Source organism: Bos indicus x Bos taurus, chromosome 10, assembly GCF_003369695.1.
Source record: "Bos indicus x Bos taurus breed Angus x Brahman F1 hybrid chromosome 10, Bos_hybrid_MaternalHap_v2.0, whole genome shotgun sequence".
Classification (NCBI taxonomy): Eukaryota; Metazoa; Chordata; class Mammalia; order Artiodactyla; family Bovidae; genus Bos; species Bos indicus x Bos taurus.
In genome coordinates this window covers 14,680,489-14,698,389 of record NC_040085.1, presented here as the reverse complement: position 1 = coordinate 14,698,389, position 17,901 = coordinate 14,680,489, and the positions used below count along the sequence as shown (strand labels likewise).

The 17,901-nt window shown below is 59.9% G+C and overlaps 1 protein-coding gene across 10 annotated transcripts; it reads left to right on the top strand.

Moving 5' to 3' along the window:
- The first annotated feature begins 652 nt into the window (after nt 1-652).
- Nucleotides 653-17,565, top strand: CARMIL3 (capping protein regulator and myosin 1 linker 3). Of its 10 annotated transcripts, none has more exons than XM_027553251.1 (40): nt 653-860; nt 2,302-2,396; nt 2,706-2,756; nt 2,861-2,920; nt 3,006-3,121; nt 3,334-3,431; nt 3,663-3,733; nt 3,832-3,905; nt 4,130-4,205; nt 4,284-4,372; nt 4,834-4,928; nt 5,161-5,247; nt 5,464-5,573; nt 5,707-5,784; nt 6,352-6,428; nt 6,508-6,612; nt 6,705-6,774; nt 7,197-7,278; nt 7,406-7,502; nt 7,653-7,707; nt 7,788-7,960; nt 8,202-8,270; nt 8,488-8,581; nt 8,667-8,765; nt 9,345-9,473; nt 9,650-9,763; nt 10,178-10,353; nt 11,280-11,367; nt 11,522-11,659; nt 11,939-12,002; nt 12,120-12,328; nt 12,713-12,816; nt 13,397-13,712; nt 13,998-14,126; nt 14,776-14,842; nt 14,945-15,034; nt 16,482-16,600; nt 16,683-16,863; nt 17,035-17,145; nt 17,268-17,565. In XM_027553251.1, exons 1-40 carry the CDS (start codon nt 821-823, stop codon nt 17,291-17,293), a joined length of 4,122 nt encoding a protein of 1,373 aa, XP_027409052.1. In that variant the 5' UTR covers nt 653-820; the 3' UTR covers nt 17,294-17,565. The 10 variants fall into 10 exon arrangements, with proteins under 10 accessions (XP_027409052.1, XP_027409055.1, XP_027409054.1 ...); XM_027553254.1 differs by having other exon boundaries at nt 695-860; nt 12,716-12,816; nt 16,689-16,863; nt 17,265-17,565; XM_027553253.1 differs by having other exon boundaries at nt 695-860; nt 12,716-12,816.
- Nucleotides 17,566-17,901: the final 336 nt, after the last annotated feature.

Sequence of the window (17,901 nt, the reverse complement as noted above, 5' to 3'; positions counted from 1 at the left end):
CGAGCACAGCGTTAAGTCTGAGTGGACTGGATTCCCCTAGTATGTTCCCAGATGCTAAGTCTGGATCCTCCTAACCCTCCTCCTTGTCTCCAGGACCTGAGCGTAATGCTGAGGGTGGAGGTGTTTGCAGAGCTGCCAGCTGGGAGGAGGTGGCACGGGAATTCCCAGGTGCTACTCTCGGCTCACACCCGCGGGGATGGTGCCAAGAACATCGCAGGGATCACCGAGGCTGGGAAAGCGGGAAAGGAAGGTCGAACTTCCCCAGATGTGGCCAGGTCCTCTCCTAGCATCGCCCTTGGCCGCAAGTTCCTTCCTTCGAGGGTCAGCGAGGACGAGCCAGACGCGTCCCGAGCAAGCAGTGAAAAGGGAGGAGCCTGGCAAGGATGACCCCGCGAGGGGTACCCAGGCCCACAAACAAAAGAAACAGGTTCTGCTGACGGTGCCCGAGGAGTGGATGACACGGAAAGTGAAGGCGCTGTGCCCCCGCCCGGGAGATAGCCCGGGCTCCAAGGCGACACGCACAGGGCGTCGCACGCGGGAGCCGGCGGGAGGGGTGGGCGCGAGCGCGCGCAGGGTCTCACGCGGCCCGGAGGCGCGGCGCGCATGCTCAATCAGGCACCTCTCCGGGCGGGGCGGGAGACCCGGCGCTCCGAGGCGGGGGGAGGAGCGCTCGCGCAGCCGCCCCTGACAGGAGCGGGCTCCGCGGCTGCTGCATCGCTCAGCGCCCGGGCCCTGCCGGAGCCGGGTCTAGCATGTGCCGCGGCTCCCCGGCGGCGGTGACGGCGGCTCCTCTGCAGCAACAGCGGCAGCAGCGGCCGCCATGGCCAAGTCCAGCGCGGAGCTCACCCGCGAGCTGCAAGGTACGAGGCTGCGGTGGTCTCTGGGACGCTCCGTCCGGGAGCCTCCCAGCCCTAGTGCGTTACTCTCCGCGGTACACCCCGGTCCCTCCGCCCCTCATGCATCCCGGTTCCAGGGCAGCCCCCTGCCCCTGCATCCCAGCTCGGGGCATCGCTGTCCCCAGAGCATCCTCCGCTGCCCCCTCGCCTCACCCTTCAGGACCTACCTGTCCCAGAGCCTCCCGTCCCGATCTTCAGTGACAGGTGCAGTCCCTTCACGCTCCCTGGGGCTGACTCTCAGCTATCCTGGCCCATCCCTAGGCGAAGCATCCAGTCTCGCCGCCGGAGAGTCCCCTTTCCCCCGCCGGGCGGGGCCAGGCCCGCCCCGCCGGGTGATGGGAGCTGCCCCAGGTCCTGACCGCCTCTGGGCTCAACACCCTCCCTCCTCCCGGCCCCGCCCCGGAACTGGCTCCAAAGAGCCCCTCAAGAAGCCGGGCTGTGCCCAGGCAGTGGGGGCAAAGACGGGAGTCAGGGAAGAGGGCTTGGACTGGAGCTAAAACCGGGAGCAGGGTCTCTGCAGCTCACCTACAACAACCCTCATACCAGCCTGCCCCCTGCTCTCTACCCCACACCCACACCTCAAGGCCTCTCCTGTTTGCCTGGTCCTCAGACTGTTCCAAACCAAGACCGACCCCCCAGCACAGCCACAACCCTGACCCCAAGAGGTGGGAGCACAGGCTAGCGCACGCAGAGACCAGGACTCTCAAGGATACTCAGAGGCATGCTACACTGTGCCCATCTCCCACACCTCCAGAGGCACACAAGCACAGTTGTGAGATGTGTGTACCCACATCTTTACAGAAACTGCACACACACACACACACAGGCACGCACGCACGCACACTGGGATATCTGGATGATTCTCCAGCAGATGGATATGGGACTCATTTAAACACTAACTCCTTCCTACCTCCCTACCCCCCACCCACAGGAGAACTGGCTGGCTCTGTGCCCCTTTCACAACTGCAAGTACTGCATACTCATTCACACTTACCCATCCTCAACACAAGCTCCCTGGCATCTTCTTTACACACATAGTAAAAGGCAGACACCACACCAGACCATCAAGCATGTAGTGGGACACCCCCACGCCCCTACACACTGACTCACTCTGTATGGGTTGACAGCTGCTGGAGTGCACGGGTTGGGAAAATCCTTCACACTCTCCCAGAGTGCCACGCAACTACTGTCCCTCAACTCAGGGACAGCAGAAGCCAGAGTTTTTTCCGTAGCACCCCTGCCTTTCTAATAGAAAAAGTTACCCAAGAAGGAAAGATCTCAATTCCTGTTCTTCATCTCTCTCTGATTCTCTCTCCTCCTCTCTGCCCCTGCCCCTGGAGGGCCTTGGGTATGTGGGGGTAGCTAGGGTAAGGGGGGCCCTGAGCAGCCTACTACCCACCTGCAGACAGCATCCGGAGGTGCCTGAGCCAAGGGGCTGTGCTCCAACAACATCGCGTGAAGCTGGAGACAAAGCCCAAGAAGTTCGAGGACCGAGTACTGGTAAGGGACTGGACTGGGGGAAGGAAGGGGGAATCAAGGGCACCTGGGCTGGTAAGGGCAAGGAACCTGGGGGGCAAAGAAGACAGGTGGAGGAGTGCTGAAAAGACATAGCCTGTGGGAGGGGGAGGCTGGACTGGCTGGATGTCCAGGAACCTGGGGCAGGGCATAAGAGAGAAGCAGGGACTTTCAGAGCAGAAGGCCAGTTGGCAGGGAGTGCACACGGACTGAGGGCGCTGACAGAGCGCAGGGGGACTAGAGCCCAGGAAACTACCGTTTGCTGCTGATGCTCTATTTTTCCCCTCTCTGAAGGCCCTGACCTCCTGGCGTCTCCACCTCTTCCCCCTTAAAGTCCCAGCCAAGGTGAGTTGGGCTGATGAGTGGGAGAACACCCAGGGTGCCCTCCTCTGAGCCCAGCAGCCAGGCCCTGACCAGGAGCTGCACATTCCCATGCCCCCACCCCTCAGGTGGAGAGCTCCTTCAATGTCCTAGAGATCCGTGCCTTCAACACGCTCAGTCAGAACCAGGTGAGCACTGGAGCGTGGGCTCCGCTCCTGGGCCAGCAGGAGGAGGGAACCTGTGTCTGAGTCCCTGCCGCTCCCTCTCCCCCAGATCCTAGTGGAGACGGAGCGTGGCATGGTGAGCATGCGGCTGCCATCAGCTGAGAGTGTGGACCAGGTGACACGACATGTGAGCTCTGCCCTCTCCAAGGTCTGCCCTGGCCCTGGGTGAGTGGCAAAGGAGGAGTCTCTCAGGGGTCAGACAATAAAGAAGCCCCCTCCCCCCTCCCTCCTTCCCCTGGTCCTGGGACCCCGTGACACCAAGGAGAAGAGCTCTCATGTCCCCAGTCCTGCTTTTCCTAGGGATCCAGAATCTGTAACAGAGGAAGAATTGAGAGCCGCTTTCCACCCATCTTGGGATGGATTTGTTGTTTTTCCAGGAGTCTAATCCGGCGTGGAAATGCAGACACCCCGGACGGGCCCCGAGACACGTCCCCCAACTCTGAGACTTCCACATCCACCACCCACAGTGTCTGCGGTGAGCAGGGGCAGGCTCGAGGGAAAGGGGGCCTACACCACCCTGCCCCTTGCTCAGAGTCCTCTGTGTATAGGGCTTGAGGCTCCACAGCTCCCAGACCTCGGAGGTTCATGATGCTGCAGGAACCCAAGACACTGGCACATAAAATGACCTTGACCTTTCCTTGAATGCTCCAAGTCTCCTCCCCACCCCCTTAGCCTTTAAGGAGCCAGCCCATCTCCTGCCCCACAGGTGGCTTCTCTGAGACCTACGCTGCCCTGTGCGACTACAACGGGCTGCACTGCCGTGAAGAGGTGCAATGGGTGCGTTTGGGTAGGGACCTGGCAGGCGGGCAGGTGGGACCTGGAGGGAGGGGCCACGGAGGAGGGGAGCAGATGCGAGCCAGTTCCACCTCTCCAAGGATGTGGACACCATCTATCATGCCGAGGATAACCGAGAGTTCAATCTTTTGGATTTCAGCCACTTGGAGAGCCGGTAAGTAGACGGGATAGAGACTTAACCCCACATTCCAGCCTCAGCCCAGCCCTGGCCCTTCTAGCCTCTCCCTTCTGGCCCAACCAAGCCTGGGCTCTGTCTCCCAGCCCCCACACCCACTGCCCTCCACCCATCTAGGCTTCCAACCACCCCATCCTTAGTCTCTTCTTTCCTGCCCCGGTCACCTGCTCACCACTTTCCTGCCCCCATCAATCTTCCCACAGAGACTTGGCCCTAATGGTGGCAGCCCTGGCCTACAACCAATGGTTCACCAAACTCTACTGCAAAGACCTGCGGCTGGTAGGGTCTAGGAGGAATGGGGGACGGGAGAGTAGTGCCCTCTCTGGCTCCTGACCACACGACCCCCTCTGTCCCCAGGGCTCTGAAGTGCTAGAACAGGTGCTACACACCCTGAGCAAGTCGGGGAGCCTTGAAGAGCTGGTGCTGGACAACGCTGGGCTTAAGACGTGAGGCCAGCCTCCTCCTTGGGTAGTGGTGCTCCTTGATGTAGTCTTAGGGTCCCAGAACCTCAGGGCATGATGTAGGCCTCGTGATGTAGAACCATCTCATCCAGCTCCTCACTTTACAGAAGAGGAGACTGAGGCCCAAAGAGGGCACACAGCAAGTCCCACCTAAGCCTCCCGACCCCCAGCTCCACGGCCTTCCCCAGTATCTCCGAGCCCCATCCCCTCCTGCCGTCAGCCGCAGAGCAGACTACTCTGCTCCTGTCTCAAGGACCCGCAGCCGGGCTTTGTCTCAGCACCACTTCCCAGGTACTCCTGAGTGACAGCAGGCTCCCTGCAGGCCCCGAGCTGCTCCTCACCTGTGGGGACCTCTGACCATTGCAGCCCCAGCCAGGCAGGCAGATGGAGGAGGAGGGGAAGCCCAGAGCCTGGGACAAACACATCCTTCCTCCCCTTCCCTGAAGGGACTTTGTCCAGAAGCTGGCCGGGGTGTTTGGGGAGAACGGGAGCTGTGTGCTGCATGCCCTCACTCTGTCCCACAACCCCATCGAGGACAAGGGTGAGCCCCAGCCCTGAATCCTGCCCCCCACCACAATGCAGACCCCCCCAGCCCAGCCCAGAGCCCAACCCAGGGCTGAACAGGGGCTCTCCAACCTGATGCCAGCCCCTATCCCAGTACCTCCATCCTAGACCCCAGGCCCACATTCCACTCAAGCCCCCTGTCTGACTCTGCACTGCCTGCCCCCACTGCCTATCTCTCAGGGAGGCCCTTTTCTCTCTCCACTCCCCAGGTTTCCTCAGTCTGAGCCAGCAGCTCCTCTGCTTCCCCACTGGCCTCACCAAACTGTGCCTGGCCAAGACTGCCATCTCCCCTAGAGGTACTTGCCCCGGGACCCCTGACCTCTGGCCCCTGACCCCTCCCCCCCCCCTCGCCGTACTACCTGGGTATCAAGTCCCAGAGGCCCCACCCATGCACATGGTATCCCAAGGATCGCAGAAGGGGCAGGAGCACAGCTGGGGAGTGGGGAAGAATTGCATGCAAGGGGGAGAGGTGGGGATGGGGGCCAACCCAGCCCAGTGCCCGCTGTGCTCAGGGCTCCAGGCGCTGGGCCAGACCTTTGGGGCCAACCCGGCCTTTGCCAGCTCTCTCCGGTACCTGGACCTGAGCAAGAACCCTGGGCTGCTCGCCACCGACGAGGCCAACGTGAGTCCACGAACAGCGCCTCAAGTCCCTGCAGAAATACACTCAGGGCCTGGAGTCTCTGCCCTTTAGCCCTGGGGAGGGGAGGGGCTCTGTCACCCCTCCCCCTGTAGCCCCCTCTGTCCTTCCTTCCCAGGCCCTCTACAGTTTCCTGGCCCAGCCCAATGCCCTGGTACACCTGGACCTGGCGGGGACCGACTGCACCATCGACTCGGTGAGGGGTTGGTGATGGGGGAGCCAGCCTGCAGGGACTTGGGGAGGCCAGGGTGGGTCTCTGCCTCACCTTGTACTCTCTGGTCTCTGTACTCTCTTTGAGTACAGAGGTGGGTCAAGCTGGTAGGACGGCTTCAGGTTCAGCAAAATTCCAAAGCGACCCCAAAGCTCACCCCTGTGTGGCACTTTGTGCGCTGCCCAAGGTTGTGCTATAGCTGTGCCTGAAAGCCAGCCTGGATCCATCCCCTGGCTGTGCACCCCAGCGCAGGGCTGAGTCCCCCTGGGGGAAAGGACTCCTTCCCTAACTTGAACCAGCCACCTTATAAGCCTGTGGTGGCCCTGGCTTTAACACATCCACTGCCTATGAGCCTCTCAAACCCCTGGGGCCGGACAGGTGGGAGGACACCCACTTTCCACAGAGGGGAAACTGAGGCTTGAAGAGGCTAAGTGAGGCAGGCACAGCGGGCCTTGCACAGACTGACCACAGAGGGTGAAGCGCCAGGACCTCGGTGGGGTTAGAGGAGGGAGTCTTCGCTGCCCCTTGAGATGCGCCCTGTCTCCCCCACAGCTTCTGGGTGCCCTACTTCACGGCTGCTGCTCCCACCTCACCTACCTCAACCTGGCGCGAAACAGCTGCTCCCACAGGTGGGAGCGCAGGGGTGTGGGGAGTGGAGGGGCAAGCCATGGGCACCCCCTCCCTTGCTGACCCCAGACATCTCCACAGGAAGGGCCGGGAGGCGCCCCCGGCCTTCAAGCAGTTCTTCAGCAGCGCCTACACTCTGAGCCACGTCAACCTGTCGGCCACGAGGCTGCCCCTGGAGGCCCTCAGGTCGGGTGGGTGCAGGGTTGGGGGCGTCCGAGGGGGAGCCCTGAGAGAAGGGGCGAAGGGTAAAGGTGGGCCCGCTGACCTTGTTCCCACAGGGCACTGCTCCAGGGCCTGTCCCTCAACAGTCACCTCAGCGATCTGCACCTGGACCTCAGCAGCTGTGAGGTGAGCCCTCCTTCCTCTGCCATTCATCTCTCTGACCTAAGTCAAGCTCTGACTCCATGTTGCCTCTGCACTACCCCTCTGCAGCCCCACAACCTGACCACACCTCCACTCTTTCTAGAGGTCATTTCCAGTCTCCGGTATCCCCTCCCTGACCGCTTGGGGATGGGAAATACCAGGCTTTCCCAGCAGATGGCAGGAACAGGCTGTCTCCAGAGCAGCGGCCCAGAGATTTTTCTGGCAGAAGGAAGGGAAGAGAGCCCTGGGGAAGGATCTGGTGTGGAGAAGGGGCCTCCTGATTTCACACTCGAGACCCGATTTGACCTTGAATCCTGGTGTGACTCCTCTTATCTCTGAGCATTAGAGGGGCCCTATCTTCCACCCCAACCCCTGCCTCCTGCCTCACCCCCACTGTGTCCCTACAGCTCCGCTCAGCTGGAGCCCAGGCTTTGCAGGAGCAGCTGGGGGCTGTCACCTGTGTGGGCAGCCTGGATCTGTCAGACAATGGTGAGTGGGGGCCCCTCCCTTCCTGGGGGCCAGGTGGGGACAGGGGCCTGGAGCCTGGGGGAGAAACCCTCAGATGACTCTTGTGAGACTCAGGCCTCAAGTCCAGGCTTCTCCATCTGCCGGCCAGGGTTCGACTCAGACCTCCTGACACTGGTGCCTGCACTTGGGAAGAACAAGTCTCTCAAGCACCTGTTCCTGGGAAAGAACTTCAACGTCAAGGCCAAGTGAGGCCCCCCTCCCTATACCCACAGACCCCCACTCCATCATCAGCTTATCCTTTTGGCTCACTGTATCACCCCTGACCACCTTTCTGCTGCTCCAGTAGCATGACCCCAGCCCCCTCTCCTCCTACTCTGAGTCCCAACTCCCTGCAGGACCCTGGAGGAGATCCTCCACAAGCTGGTACAGCTGATCCAGGAAGAGGACTGTGTGAGTGCCGGGGCCTGGGAGGGGACCTGCAGTGATGGGGGCTGCAGGGACTGGGTCCAACCCCCCACTTGCCAACACAGTCCCTGCAGTCACTGTCGGTGGCAGACTCCCGGCTGAAGCTTCGCACCAGCATCCTCATCAATGCCCTGGGCAGCAACACCTGCCTGGCAAAGGTGGATTTGAGCGGCAATGGCATGGAGGACATCGGGGCCAAGATGCTGTCTAAGGCCCTGCAGATAAACTCCTCCCTCAGGTGGGGCCCACGCCTCGACCCTCTCACCTGGAGCCCCAGCCCTCCCCCAAACACACATACCTGCCCTCCCTGCTGCCTCACTGCTTATACCCCAGTTTCCAGGAGACCCTTAGTCCCAGGACTATCTCTGAGTCAGCCTCATTAACTAGGAAAGGTGGGAGGGCTCCCGGTGGGGCTGTCCCTGCTCCCTAAGAGAGGCCCAGTAGGAGGGGTAACAAGCTGATGCCCACCCTTTCCCCAGAACTATCCTCTGGGATCGGAACAATACATCCGCCCTGGGCTTTCTGGACATTGCGAGGGCCCTGGAGAGGTGAGTAGGCTAGGGCCCTGCCCTAACCAAGCCCCCAGCCTCCCTGTACCTGGATCCAGCCTGAACTTCACAAGCCCCAATCCAGTGCATCTGACCTAATAGCATAGAAACGTTAAGGAGGACCGTGGAGGGACGTGGTCAGCAAGAGGTGGGTGTGGGCAGCAGGAGCCTGCCCTGCCACCTCCTCCCCACCCAGCTGTGCCGCTCTGTCCCACAGCAACCACACACTGCGCTTCATGTCCTTCCCAGTGAGCGACATCTCCCAAGCCTACCGCAGCGCCCCCGAGCGCACCGAGGACGTCTGGCAGAAGGTGGTGGCCTGAGCGGGGTGGATCCCCGGGGGCAGGGGCCAGCCCGCCCGCCCCGGTCCTGACCCCACCCACCCATCATCTCTAGATCCAGTGGTGCCTGGTGAGGAACAATCACTCCCAGACATGCCCCCAGGAGCAGGCCTTCAGGCTGCAGCAGGGCCTGGTGACCAGCAGCGCCGAGCAAGTAAACGTTTCCCTCCGGGACATGGGGGCGCACGTGGGCATGCGGGGAGCACAGGGGCGATGTGTTGGAGTGCAGGGCGGGGTGGGGAGGGGTCGGGAGAGAGGCATCCTGAGGTGCCTACAGCTGGACTGAGCGTGTGAGAGAGCAAACAGAATGGACATGCAGAACGTGGGCCCCAAACATGAGAGAACATGTGGGCAAACAGCAGGGGTCTCGGACAAGGGGTCCCAGGACTGTGGGAGCTCTGCTGAGCGTTCAAGAATGGCCTCCCAAGAGGGAGGGTATGGGGAGGGAGGAGGGAGGAGGGTTCAGGATGGGGAACACAGGTATACCTGTGTCGATATTTGGCAAAACTAATACAATATTGTAAAGTTTAAAAATAAAATAAAATTAAAAAAAAAAAAAGAATGGCCTCCCAAGAAGAGGAAGGGACAGGCCATCGGTAGACGTCACCCTTGCCCTGTCAGTGGCAGCACCAGCGACATGGTCCAAGGGAGCCCAGAAATGGGGCACCCAGGGCCCATCTGGGAAGGTGAAGAGGCGGGGGTCCCCCCTGACACTCCTGCCACTGTGCTGCAGATGCTGCAGCGACTGTGCGGACGGGTGCAGGAGGAGGTCCGGGCCCTGAGGCTGTGCCCCCTGGAGCCTGTGCAAGACGAGCTGCTCTACGCCCGGGATCTCATCAAGGATGCCAAGAACTCCCGGGCGGTGAGCATTCTGCAGCCCCGCCCTCCCCCGACAGTCTAGAGAGCACAGGAAGGCCACGTGCCAACCCAGGAGCATCCACCCCCTGCCCCGTGCATCTACCTTCCTAGCCCAGGGCCCCCCAGGGACCCAGTGAGGCCCAATTCTGGCTTTCTGATCAGACCCTGTTCCTTCTCCAGCTGTTTCCCAGCCTCTACGAGCTGGGCCACATGCTGGCCAACGACGGGCCTGTGCGGCAGAGGCTGGAGTCAGTGGCCAGTGAGGTGTCCAAGGCTGTGGACAAGGAGCTTCAGGCAAGTCCCGGGGGGAGGAGCCCAGTGCTGACCAAGGCCCTTAGCCGAGGGCAGAGGTCAGCACAGGGGGATTACTGTGGGCAAGAAGGAAGTGCAGAAGACCACCTACATGCCCGCTGCCCCAAGGCATTGTCAGAAAACTGGGCTTGGATGTTTGTTGCTCCTTTCAGCCTTAGCCCCTGAACTCTGACTTCTCCCTCTGGACTCTGATCCTTAGACTGACTCTCCCTTGTCCATGTGTCCATGTGGTAGGATGGCAGGAACACTGACCAGGATGTGGGGAGGCCTGAGTGTCCAAGGCTCTGCTGCTAACCTGCCCTGTGACCTTGATGAGCTAGACATGCTGCAGTCTCTTCCATTGTGGGGCCAGCCCTGACCTCCTTGGGGCTCTGGCCTCCTTTCGTCCCACACTAGGTGATCCTGGAGTCCATGGTCAGCCTGACGCAGGAATTATGCCCCGTGGCCATGCGGGTGGCCGAAGGGCACAACAAGATGCTGAGCAATGTGGCCGAGCGTGTCACCGTGCCCCGGAACTTCATCCGCGGGGCGCTACTGGAGCAGGCGGGACAGGATATTCAGAACAAGCTGGAGTGAGAGGCAGGGGCGGGGCTGGGACGGGCTGGACTTGGCCTTGAGCACTTAGGGACTCCGGGGCCCAGCTATCAGCAATGAATAATGAATGACAATCTCCATTATAAGAGATGAATCTTTAACCAACTGCAACCTTGCTATTTAGGGTCTGACTGGTCTTTGCCCTAGAAGTGTAAATGCTGAGCTGGGGTTTAGGAGTCCAGACAGTGCATACAGGTGTACACATACACACAGCCGCACACAGACCCCAGGAAGTGACCTCTAGAAACAGAGCACAGCCTCCTCAGAGGTAGGGACAAAGAATACGGGTACATGGACTGCACTGCTTATCCCCCCACATTTTCGTGGCCCCTAGAGCACTCTTTCATTCCAGTCTGGGTACCACCTCTCAAGACAAGGAAACAAAGGAAAATTATAACACAAACCCATGAAATAGGCAAGCTCAAGAAATACTGGTTCCTGCTTTTACAGCAGTTGTTGATGCTGTTCAGTCACTCAGTTGTGTCCAACTCTTTGCAACCCCATGGACTGCAGCACTCCGAGCATCCCTGTCCTTCACTATCTCCTGGAGTTTGCTCAAACTCGTGTCCATTGAGTCAGTGATGCCAGCTAAGGCCAGCAGAATTCACTCAGCAACTCAACTTACCTCTGTCTGTTGCCCTGGAGCTCCAGGGACCTGACCCAGAGCCCCTGTGCTCCTCTTTCCCCTCGGTTCCTTCTCGTCCACCCTCCTCATCCACACACCCCTAGGCTGGAAGGGCTGTGGGTGGAGCTGAGTGGTAGACCCAGGGTACCTTGTACAGCAGCTGTGTTTTCCATGGGCAGCCAGGGCAGCTGGCCCACTCTCTCAGGCATCTGGGAAAGGCTGGGGCAGAGACGCCAAGGTGGGGAAGGGGGAGCTGAGTACCTCTCCCTGTGCCCACAGTGAAGTGAAGCTCTCAGTAGTCACCTACTTGACCAACTCCATAGTAGACGAGATCCTGCAGGAGCTATACCACTCCCACAAGAGCCTGGTAAGACTTCTGAGCCTCCACCAGGTCCAGGGAGGCCCTCTACCCCATCTCACATCAACCCACCTGCCCCCCCAACCCTCCCCATCAAGATCCTGGGAGGCGGGCAACCTCCTTGGGATCTTGATCTTCCTTGTTCACACCTGTCCTTCCCTAGGCCCGACACCTGGCCCAGCTAAGAACATTGTCAGATCCACCAGGGGGGCCAGGCCAAGGGCAGGATCTGTCCTCCCGAGGCCGAGGCCGGAACCACGACCACGAGGAGACCACAGATGATGAGCTTGGAACCAACATCGTGAGCACCCCCACTCCCCTCCTTAACCTTGGTCCTGCCTCCGAACCTGCAAACCACCGTCCCTTTCTACGTCCCTGGACTCCACCCTCTGCCCCACACTGGGTCTCATCCCCTCACCCGGATCCCACCCAGCCTCTTCCCTTGTCCCATTGCCTCGGCTGCCTGAGGACGGGGAGGCACGATGGACCCTAAAGAGAAGACTTCATGAGGAATGGGAGGCTCCAGGTGAGTCTCCTGGGACTTGCCACCTGGCCCCATCATTCGCCTCCCTCTCTGCAGGACACCATGGCCATCAAAAAGCAGAAACGCTGCCGCAAGATCCGGCCAGTGTCTGCCTTCATTAGTGAGTCTTCCAGCCTCCGAGCTGATGGCACTGATTCTGTTTCTTTTATCTCTGCCTCTCCAACCTGCTCTCTCCCCATCCCTCCTGCTAGTCCCTCTAATGCTGCTGTCCCCACAGGTGGGAGCCCTCAGGACATGGAAAGTCAGCTGGGGAGCCTGGGAATCCCCCCTGGCTGGTTCTCAGGACTCGGGAGCAGCCAGCCGGCAGCTAGTGGTTCCTGGGAGGGTCTATCCGAGCTGCCCACTCATGGCTATAAACTAAGGCATCAAACACAAGGGCGGCCCCGGCCCCCCAGGACCACCCCTCCAGGACCTGGTCGGCCCAGTGTGAGTCCCTAAGGCCTCACCAGAGGACCAGCTTCACTTAGCAATGCCAGAGCCAGGGACTCTAGCTCTAGGACACCAATGCCAGAGGTCCTAGCCTTGTGGGATCGGGTGGGGGCCCAGGCAGGCCATGGAACAGAAGAGGGAGCATCCAGATTGGATGGAGCTAGACCTGGTCACAGATAGGAAATCTGCCTGCTGGACAGTGGCAGTTCTCATTTTGGTGAGAGTCAAGAGCTGCCAAGCTTGAGATACCCATGTAGCCTGAAGTCTGTGTTTGCATGGGGTCAGGAGGAGGCAAGGTCAAGTCCCAGGGGGCTGGCCTTGAATAGAGGGGAGGAGGGCTTCCTCACCCAGATAATATATCCTACAGGACTTTCCTCCCAGCAGGCGCCAGTACCTGGGACCCGTCAGGAGAACGGAATGGCCACCCGCCTGGATGAGGGGCTGGAGGACTTCTTCAGCAGAAGAGTCATGGATGAAAGCTCCAGGTGGGGCATCCAGGCACACCCCCAGTTTCAGCAGGCCCCGAGGCCCTAGGAAAGCTCCTGTGTCCACCCACCTCCCAGGGAGGTTTCTCCAGTGGCAGTCTCTCTGGGACATTTCCCCCCACATTCTTTCTTCCCCTCCCAGCCCTTAGTTCCCATATTGTCTGAATCTCCTCAGGACAGCTGGAAGGAATGGGGCTGGAATGAACCACCAGAGTGGGATTGCAGGAGTTGGGGGTTGGGTAGCAGGCCCTGGGATGGGATGACAGTGGCACCAGGCCTGGAGGGGACATGCTGTCACTGTCCTGCACAGATGCCGCAGCCTCTCTCCAGAAGGAACTGGGTCACTTGGAGAGGCTGAGAGGAGGAGGGGAAGGCGTCCCTGGGAGGGAAGAGACTGCTGGAGGGTTACAACAGGAAAGTTGAGGACACCATCCCCTGGGAATATGTAGACAGAGTTACGGAGCAGCAGGGAACACTAGATGAGAGAGAGTGGGGGATTCTGAGAACCACGAACGGCCTCAGCATCTGGCACTGGGCTCTCCCCACGACTTAGTCACTAACTCTCCCCGACCTTGCCCAGCTACCCCCGGACTCTGAGGACCCTGCGTCCAGGCCTGTCCGAACCGCCACTGCCTCCACTGCAGAAGAAAAGGCGCCGAGGCCTGTTTCACTTTCGCCGGCCCCGGAGCTTCAAGGGGGACAGGGGGCCAGGCTCCCCCACCACCGGGCTCCTCCTCCCTCCTCCCCCACCCCCACCCCCAACTCAGGAGAGCCCCCCGAGCCCGGATCCCCCCAGCCTTGGCAATAACTCCTCCCCCTGCTGGAGCCCTGAGGAGGAAAGCAGCCTCCTCCCCACCTTTGGCGGGAGCCGGGGGCCTTCCTTCCGCAGGAAGACGGTAAGTGAGGCAGGGGCTCTGAGTCCTGGTTCCCACACAACCCATCACCCCAGGCAATTAGTGGCAGGATGCTAGAACTCAGGAATCAGGAGAACTTTGTCATCCTAGGTCTCCAGTCCTTGGCTCCTTGGGCTAAGCCTAGTGACCCAGACTCCCAGCATGCAAATGAGGGCAGTGGAAGGACTCCTCAGAGGGCCTGGGTAGGGCTTCCAGACAGGGGACTTGGAGAGGTATGGAGCCCCTTCTCCGTAAGAAACTGCTTCTAAATCTGTAACCTTGTTCCAGGGCACTGAGGGGGCAGAGCCTGGGGAGGGAGGCCAGGCCCCCGGGGCAGCACAGCAGCCGAGGGTCCACGGCGTCGCCCTTCCTGGGTTGGGAAGAGCCAAGGGTTGGAGCTTCGATGGGAAACGAGAGGTGAGGGGAGCCCAGAGTGGCAAACTGGGGGTCCTGCAGGTTCCTGCTTACCACCCTCCCCTCCCCATGGGCCTACCCCCTCTCGTCCCCATGGGCCTGTGGTTCATAGGTCAGTGGAGAGCAGTGCTTTGGAGAGGAAGGTGTGTGCTGTGGCTCTGCCCCTACACTTGGTGCAGAACCCTGGACAAGTCACTTAACCTTCCAGAGCCTCTGTTTCCTTGTAGAGTGTGTGGCCCCCAAAATACTTAACCTCTAGAGCGGCTTCCCAAATTTTAGTGACTTGATCACCAGCTTTATGACTGCTTTAACCTTATACCACATACCATTTACATAATATTTTTATTGAAATCAACTCACCTTTTTAAACTCAGTCTGGACCTAAGCATTATCATCTTTTAAAATCACAGGCTTGTACTAGTCATGTTTTTTCTACGACACATAAAATAAACACATATTAAAATAACAGTATATTCATTCACGTAAACCATTTGTTATGTCCCCGAGGGGTGGTATGGGTATCATTCTTTGAGGAAAAGAGTCTGAGTGTCTAGAGACCAATAACATGAGATGCTAGAGCAGAAGCCCCTTGCTAACCGCAGTCCCCACACAGAAGAGACTTTTTTATGGCCTGACTCAGCTGTCCTTTCAGGGCACAGGCCCAGACCTGGAGGGCAGCGTCCAGGCTTGGCAGAAACGGCGTTCTTCAGATGACGCAGGTAAGAATGGGCGCCCTCACTTCCTTCCTTTGACCCCTCTCTCAGCCCAACCCAACATGCATTTCCCCCCTCTCCCTTTCCCACCCTCTCCTTCCACTCCAGGGCCTGGAGCCTGGAAGCCCCCGCCACCCGCCCAAAGCACCAAGCCGAGCTTCAGTGCCATGCGCCGAGCAGAGGCCACGTGGCACATAGGTATGGAAAGCCTCTTTCCTGGCAGCAGCTCTGAAGGCCCGAGTGTGTCCAGACAGACAAGCCAGTCAAGGCGGGGCAGTGCAATATCAACATTGTGAAGATGCTTCAGGGTATTTACAAAACTACATCCAAAAGAAAGGCCCCACGGAACAAAAGTGCTTTGCCAGGCTGAGCCAACAGGAACAAAACTGTGTGGATGGTCGTGGGGAATTCTCTAGAGCAGGGGCCATCAGCAGAATGGTACTCTCCATAAAGAAGGCCTCTCTGTGTACCTCAGCTGGGGAAATGGTGGGCAGTACCAACCAGGTCCACCTCAAACATTCCAGTCTCCCCCACAAAGAGCTCACCAGACCATCCTCTGCCCACACAGAAAGGTGCCAACCAGAAGGGGCAAGAGCCCCCCGCCTTGGGGGTCAGACACCCTGGGCGTTCGATTGGGCTCAGCCACCACCTGTAGTGTTGACCTCAAACAAGTTACTTACCTTCCAGAATAAAGAGTGGGGGATCATAGTATGACACCTCCCTTCTGCTGGGTTCAGAGCACCTTTCATTTAGGGAGCCGCTAACAGAAAACCAGTCAGCTTGGCATCATTCTGAGTTCCCACAGGCCTGGAATGCGACCCTCCAACAATACTGACAGGGACAAATCTCCCTGGAGAGGTTGACACTCCCTTCCCTCCTCCACTCCCACCCCAGGGCTAGGGCGTGAGGGTGCCCTGCAGAGCTAGGCTGGCCTGAGGCTTGGCAATGCCTGGGCACCTGCCCCATCCTCCAAGGCCAATACATCATGTGGAACATCTTCCCTGATGATCCTGTCCCATAAGCAGGCTAGTTAAGACACCCGAAGACGGGTTCCAGCTTTCATTTAGGAGACCACGGTTGTGGGGGCCGGGGGGAGCACCCTGTCCCCCCCACACACACCTACTGCCAGCACCCTCCAGGTCTTCCTTACCTGCACCTCACAGATACACACACAGACAATCCCATCCATGTAACGTATCCTTGGGTCTGGAGTGCATAAAGCCACAAGGCAGGGCTAGGGTGCAATGAGAATGCCAGGCACCTCTCCTTCAGATTCACCACCTAAATCAGACTGGCAGAGAGTCCTAGGAAGGCCAGGCTGCAGCCTTGGCAGGGCCCCGGGGCACTGCAGCCCTGGATGGGCAACCATGCCTGTGAACCCAGCAGGCCCCAGACCCTGGCTCTGTCCCTGCTCTTCAAGAGGGTCAGCCCGAGCTCCCTGCAGAGGTGACAGGCTCAGGAGGATCCTGGGGACCAAGGGCTAAGGAAACTGGAGAGCAGAAGGAGACATCCAAGGCAGAGATGTAGGAGCAGAGGGGCTTGGAGGGGAAAGTCCTGGCGTCCAGGGCTTTACAGGGGCAGGGGACTGGGAGGGCTATGCAAGAATGTCTTTTCCTGCAGTTTCTCCTCTCTTCCCATCCCCCAGCTGAGGAGAGCGCCCCCAACCATGGCTGCCAGAGCCCCAGCCCAGCCTCCCAAGATGGAGAGGAGGAAAAGGAGGGGGCTGTCTTCCCAGAGAGGACGGTTTCTACCAGGAATGCTAAGGTGAGAGCCAGCAAGGCTGTGGGGAGGGACCTTTGATGAAGCAAAAGGACAATCTAACTGACCCAGCTTCCTTCTTTGCCAGCTGCAGGACCCTCCATTAACTCTGAAGCCCCCAAAGCCCGTGGCTGTGCCCAGGGGCCGCCGGCCCCCACAGGAGCCAGGGGGCCGGGAGGAGGTCGAGACTGGGGGTGCAGCCCCAGGAATGAACAAACCCCGGCTGCAGCTGGGCTCACAGCAAGACCAAGAGGAGCCTGAGATCCAAGGTGCGCCACCTGCTAGAGGGGCTGGGGCACCTCTGGGGCCTCGCTGCCCCTCCCCTCGGGTCTCTTCCTGGGCACAGGATGAGTGGCAGACAACCAGGAGCCACGGCCTGGTTGAGCGCCCAGCCCGGGAGCCCCACTCACATGCTAGGCCTGCCTTGACTGTCATTGCAGGGCCCCCAGATCCAGGTCGCCGGACTGCCCCCCTGAAGCCTAAGCGGACACGGCGGGCGCAATCCTGTGACAAGCTGGAACCTGACAGAAGACAGCCCCCTGACCCCACAGGTGCCAGAGGGGCGGTGAGAGGGTGGTCCCCCTGCCCACCCATCCATCTGATGCAGTGCCCCCGCACGGGGCGGCTGGCTCTCCTTGCTGGGGAGACAGGGTTCCCTGGATTTTCCCAGCAGGAACCAGCGAGCCGGGAACAGACTGACAGTCGCTACGGCACCCTCCCCAGCCCTCCTCTCGACATGTGCCTCACAAGGACTCCGACCCCCACCCGCCCCCACACCCCCAAGCCCCTCTGCCAGCCCCTGTCCCAGGGGTGCAGGATGAGGCATGGGGGACCAGAAGTCAGGGAGCAGCCTGGAGAGAGGGAGGCTCTGCTTGCTTTGCAGATCTCCTCTCCTGGGAGGGCAGATCTGTCTCTCTATCCCCAGGGGCTCTCTCTCCACTTGTATAGAATAAAAAAACAAAATCACTGCCTGCCTGAGTCTCTGTTGCCTTCCTCATTCTCTGCTCCCATTCCCCACCAGCTGCTCCCCTTCCCTCAAGCCCCCACAGTGGAAAAGTGGGGACCATCCCCCCAGAGATGGGGCTAGAGCTCTAAGGGAAGAGGCAGGAAAGACTGCTGAGAGCTGCTGGGTGGGAGGGGACGCAGAAGCCCCCAGGCAGAGGGGTGTCATTTGCAGGGTCTGGGCTGAAAGCTGGCTGCAGAAGAGGCCAAGGTGGCAGAAAGCAGCATCAATGTGTGTTGGGCTTTGCGGAGGTACAGTGGGACTGGGGAGGTCCTGGTGTCCCAGGAGGAGATTGGGAGCAGTA

What these genes read in the sequence shown, in the direction of transcription:
- CARMIL3 (XM_027553246.1), top strand. Translation starts at nt 821, where the DNA reads ATGGCCAAGTCCAGCGCGGAGCTCACCCGCGAGCTGCAAG. An exon ending in CGAAACAGCTGCTCCCACAG is followed by an intron (nt 6,429 to 6,507) that starts GTGGGAGCGCAG and finishes ACATCTCCACAG; the next exon opens with GAAGGGCCGGGAGGCGCCCC. An exon ending in CTTCCTTCCGCAGGAAGACG is followed by an intron (nt 13,713 to 13,997) that starts GTAAGTGAGGCA and finishes ACCTTGTTCCAG; the next exon opens with GGCACTGAGGGGGCAGAGCC.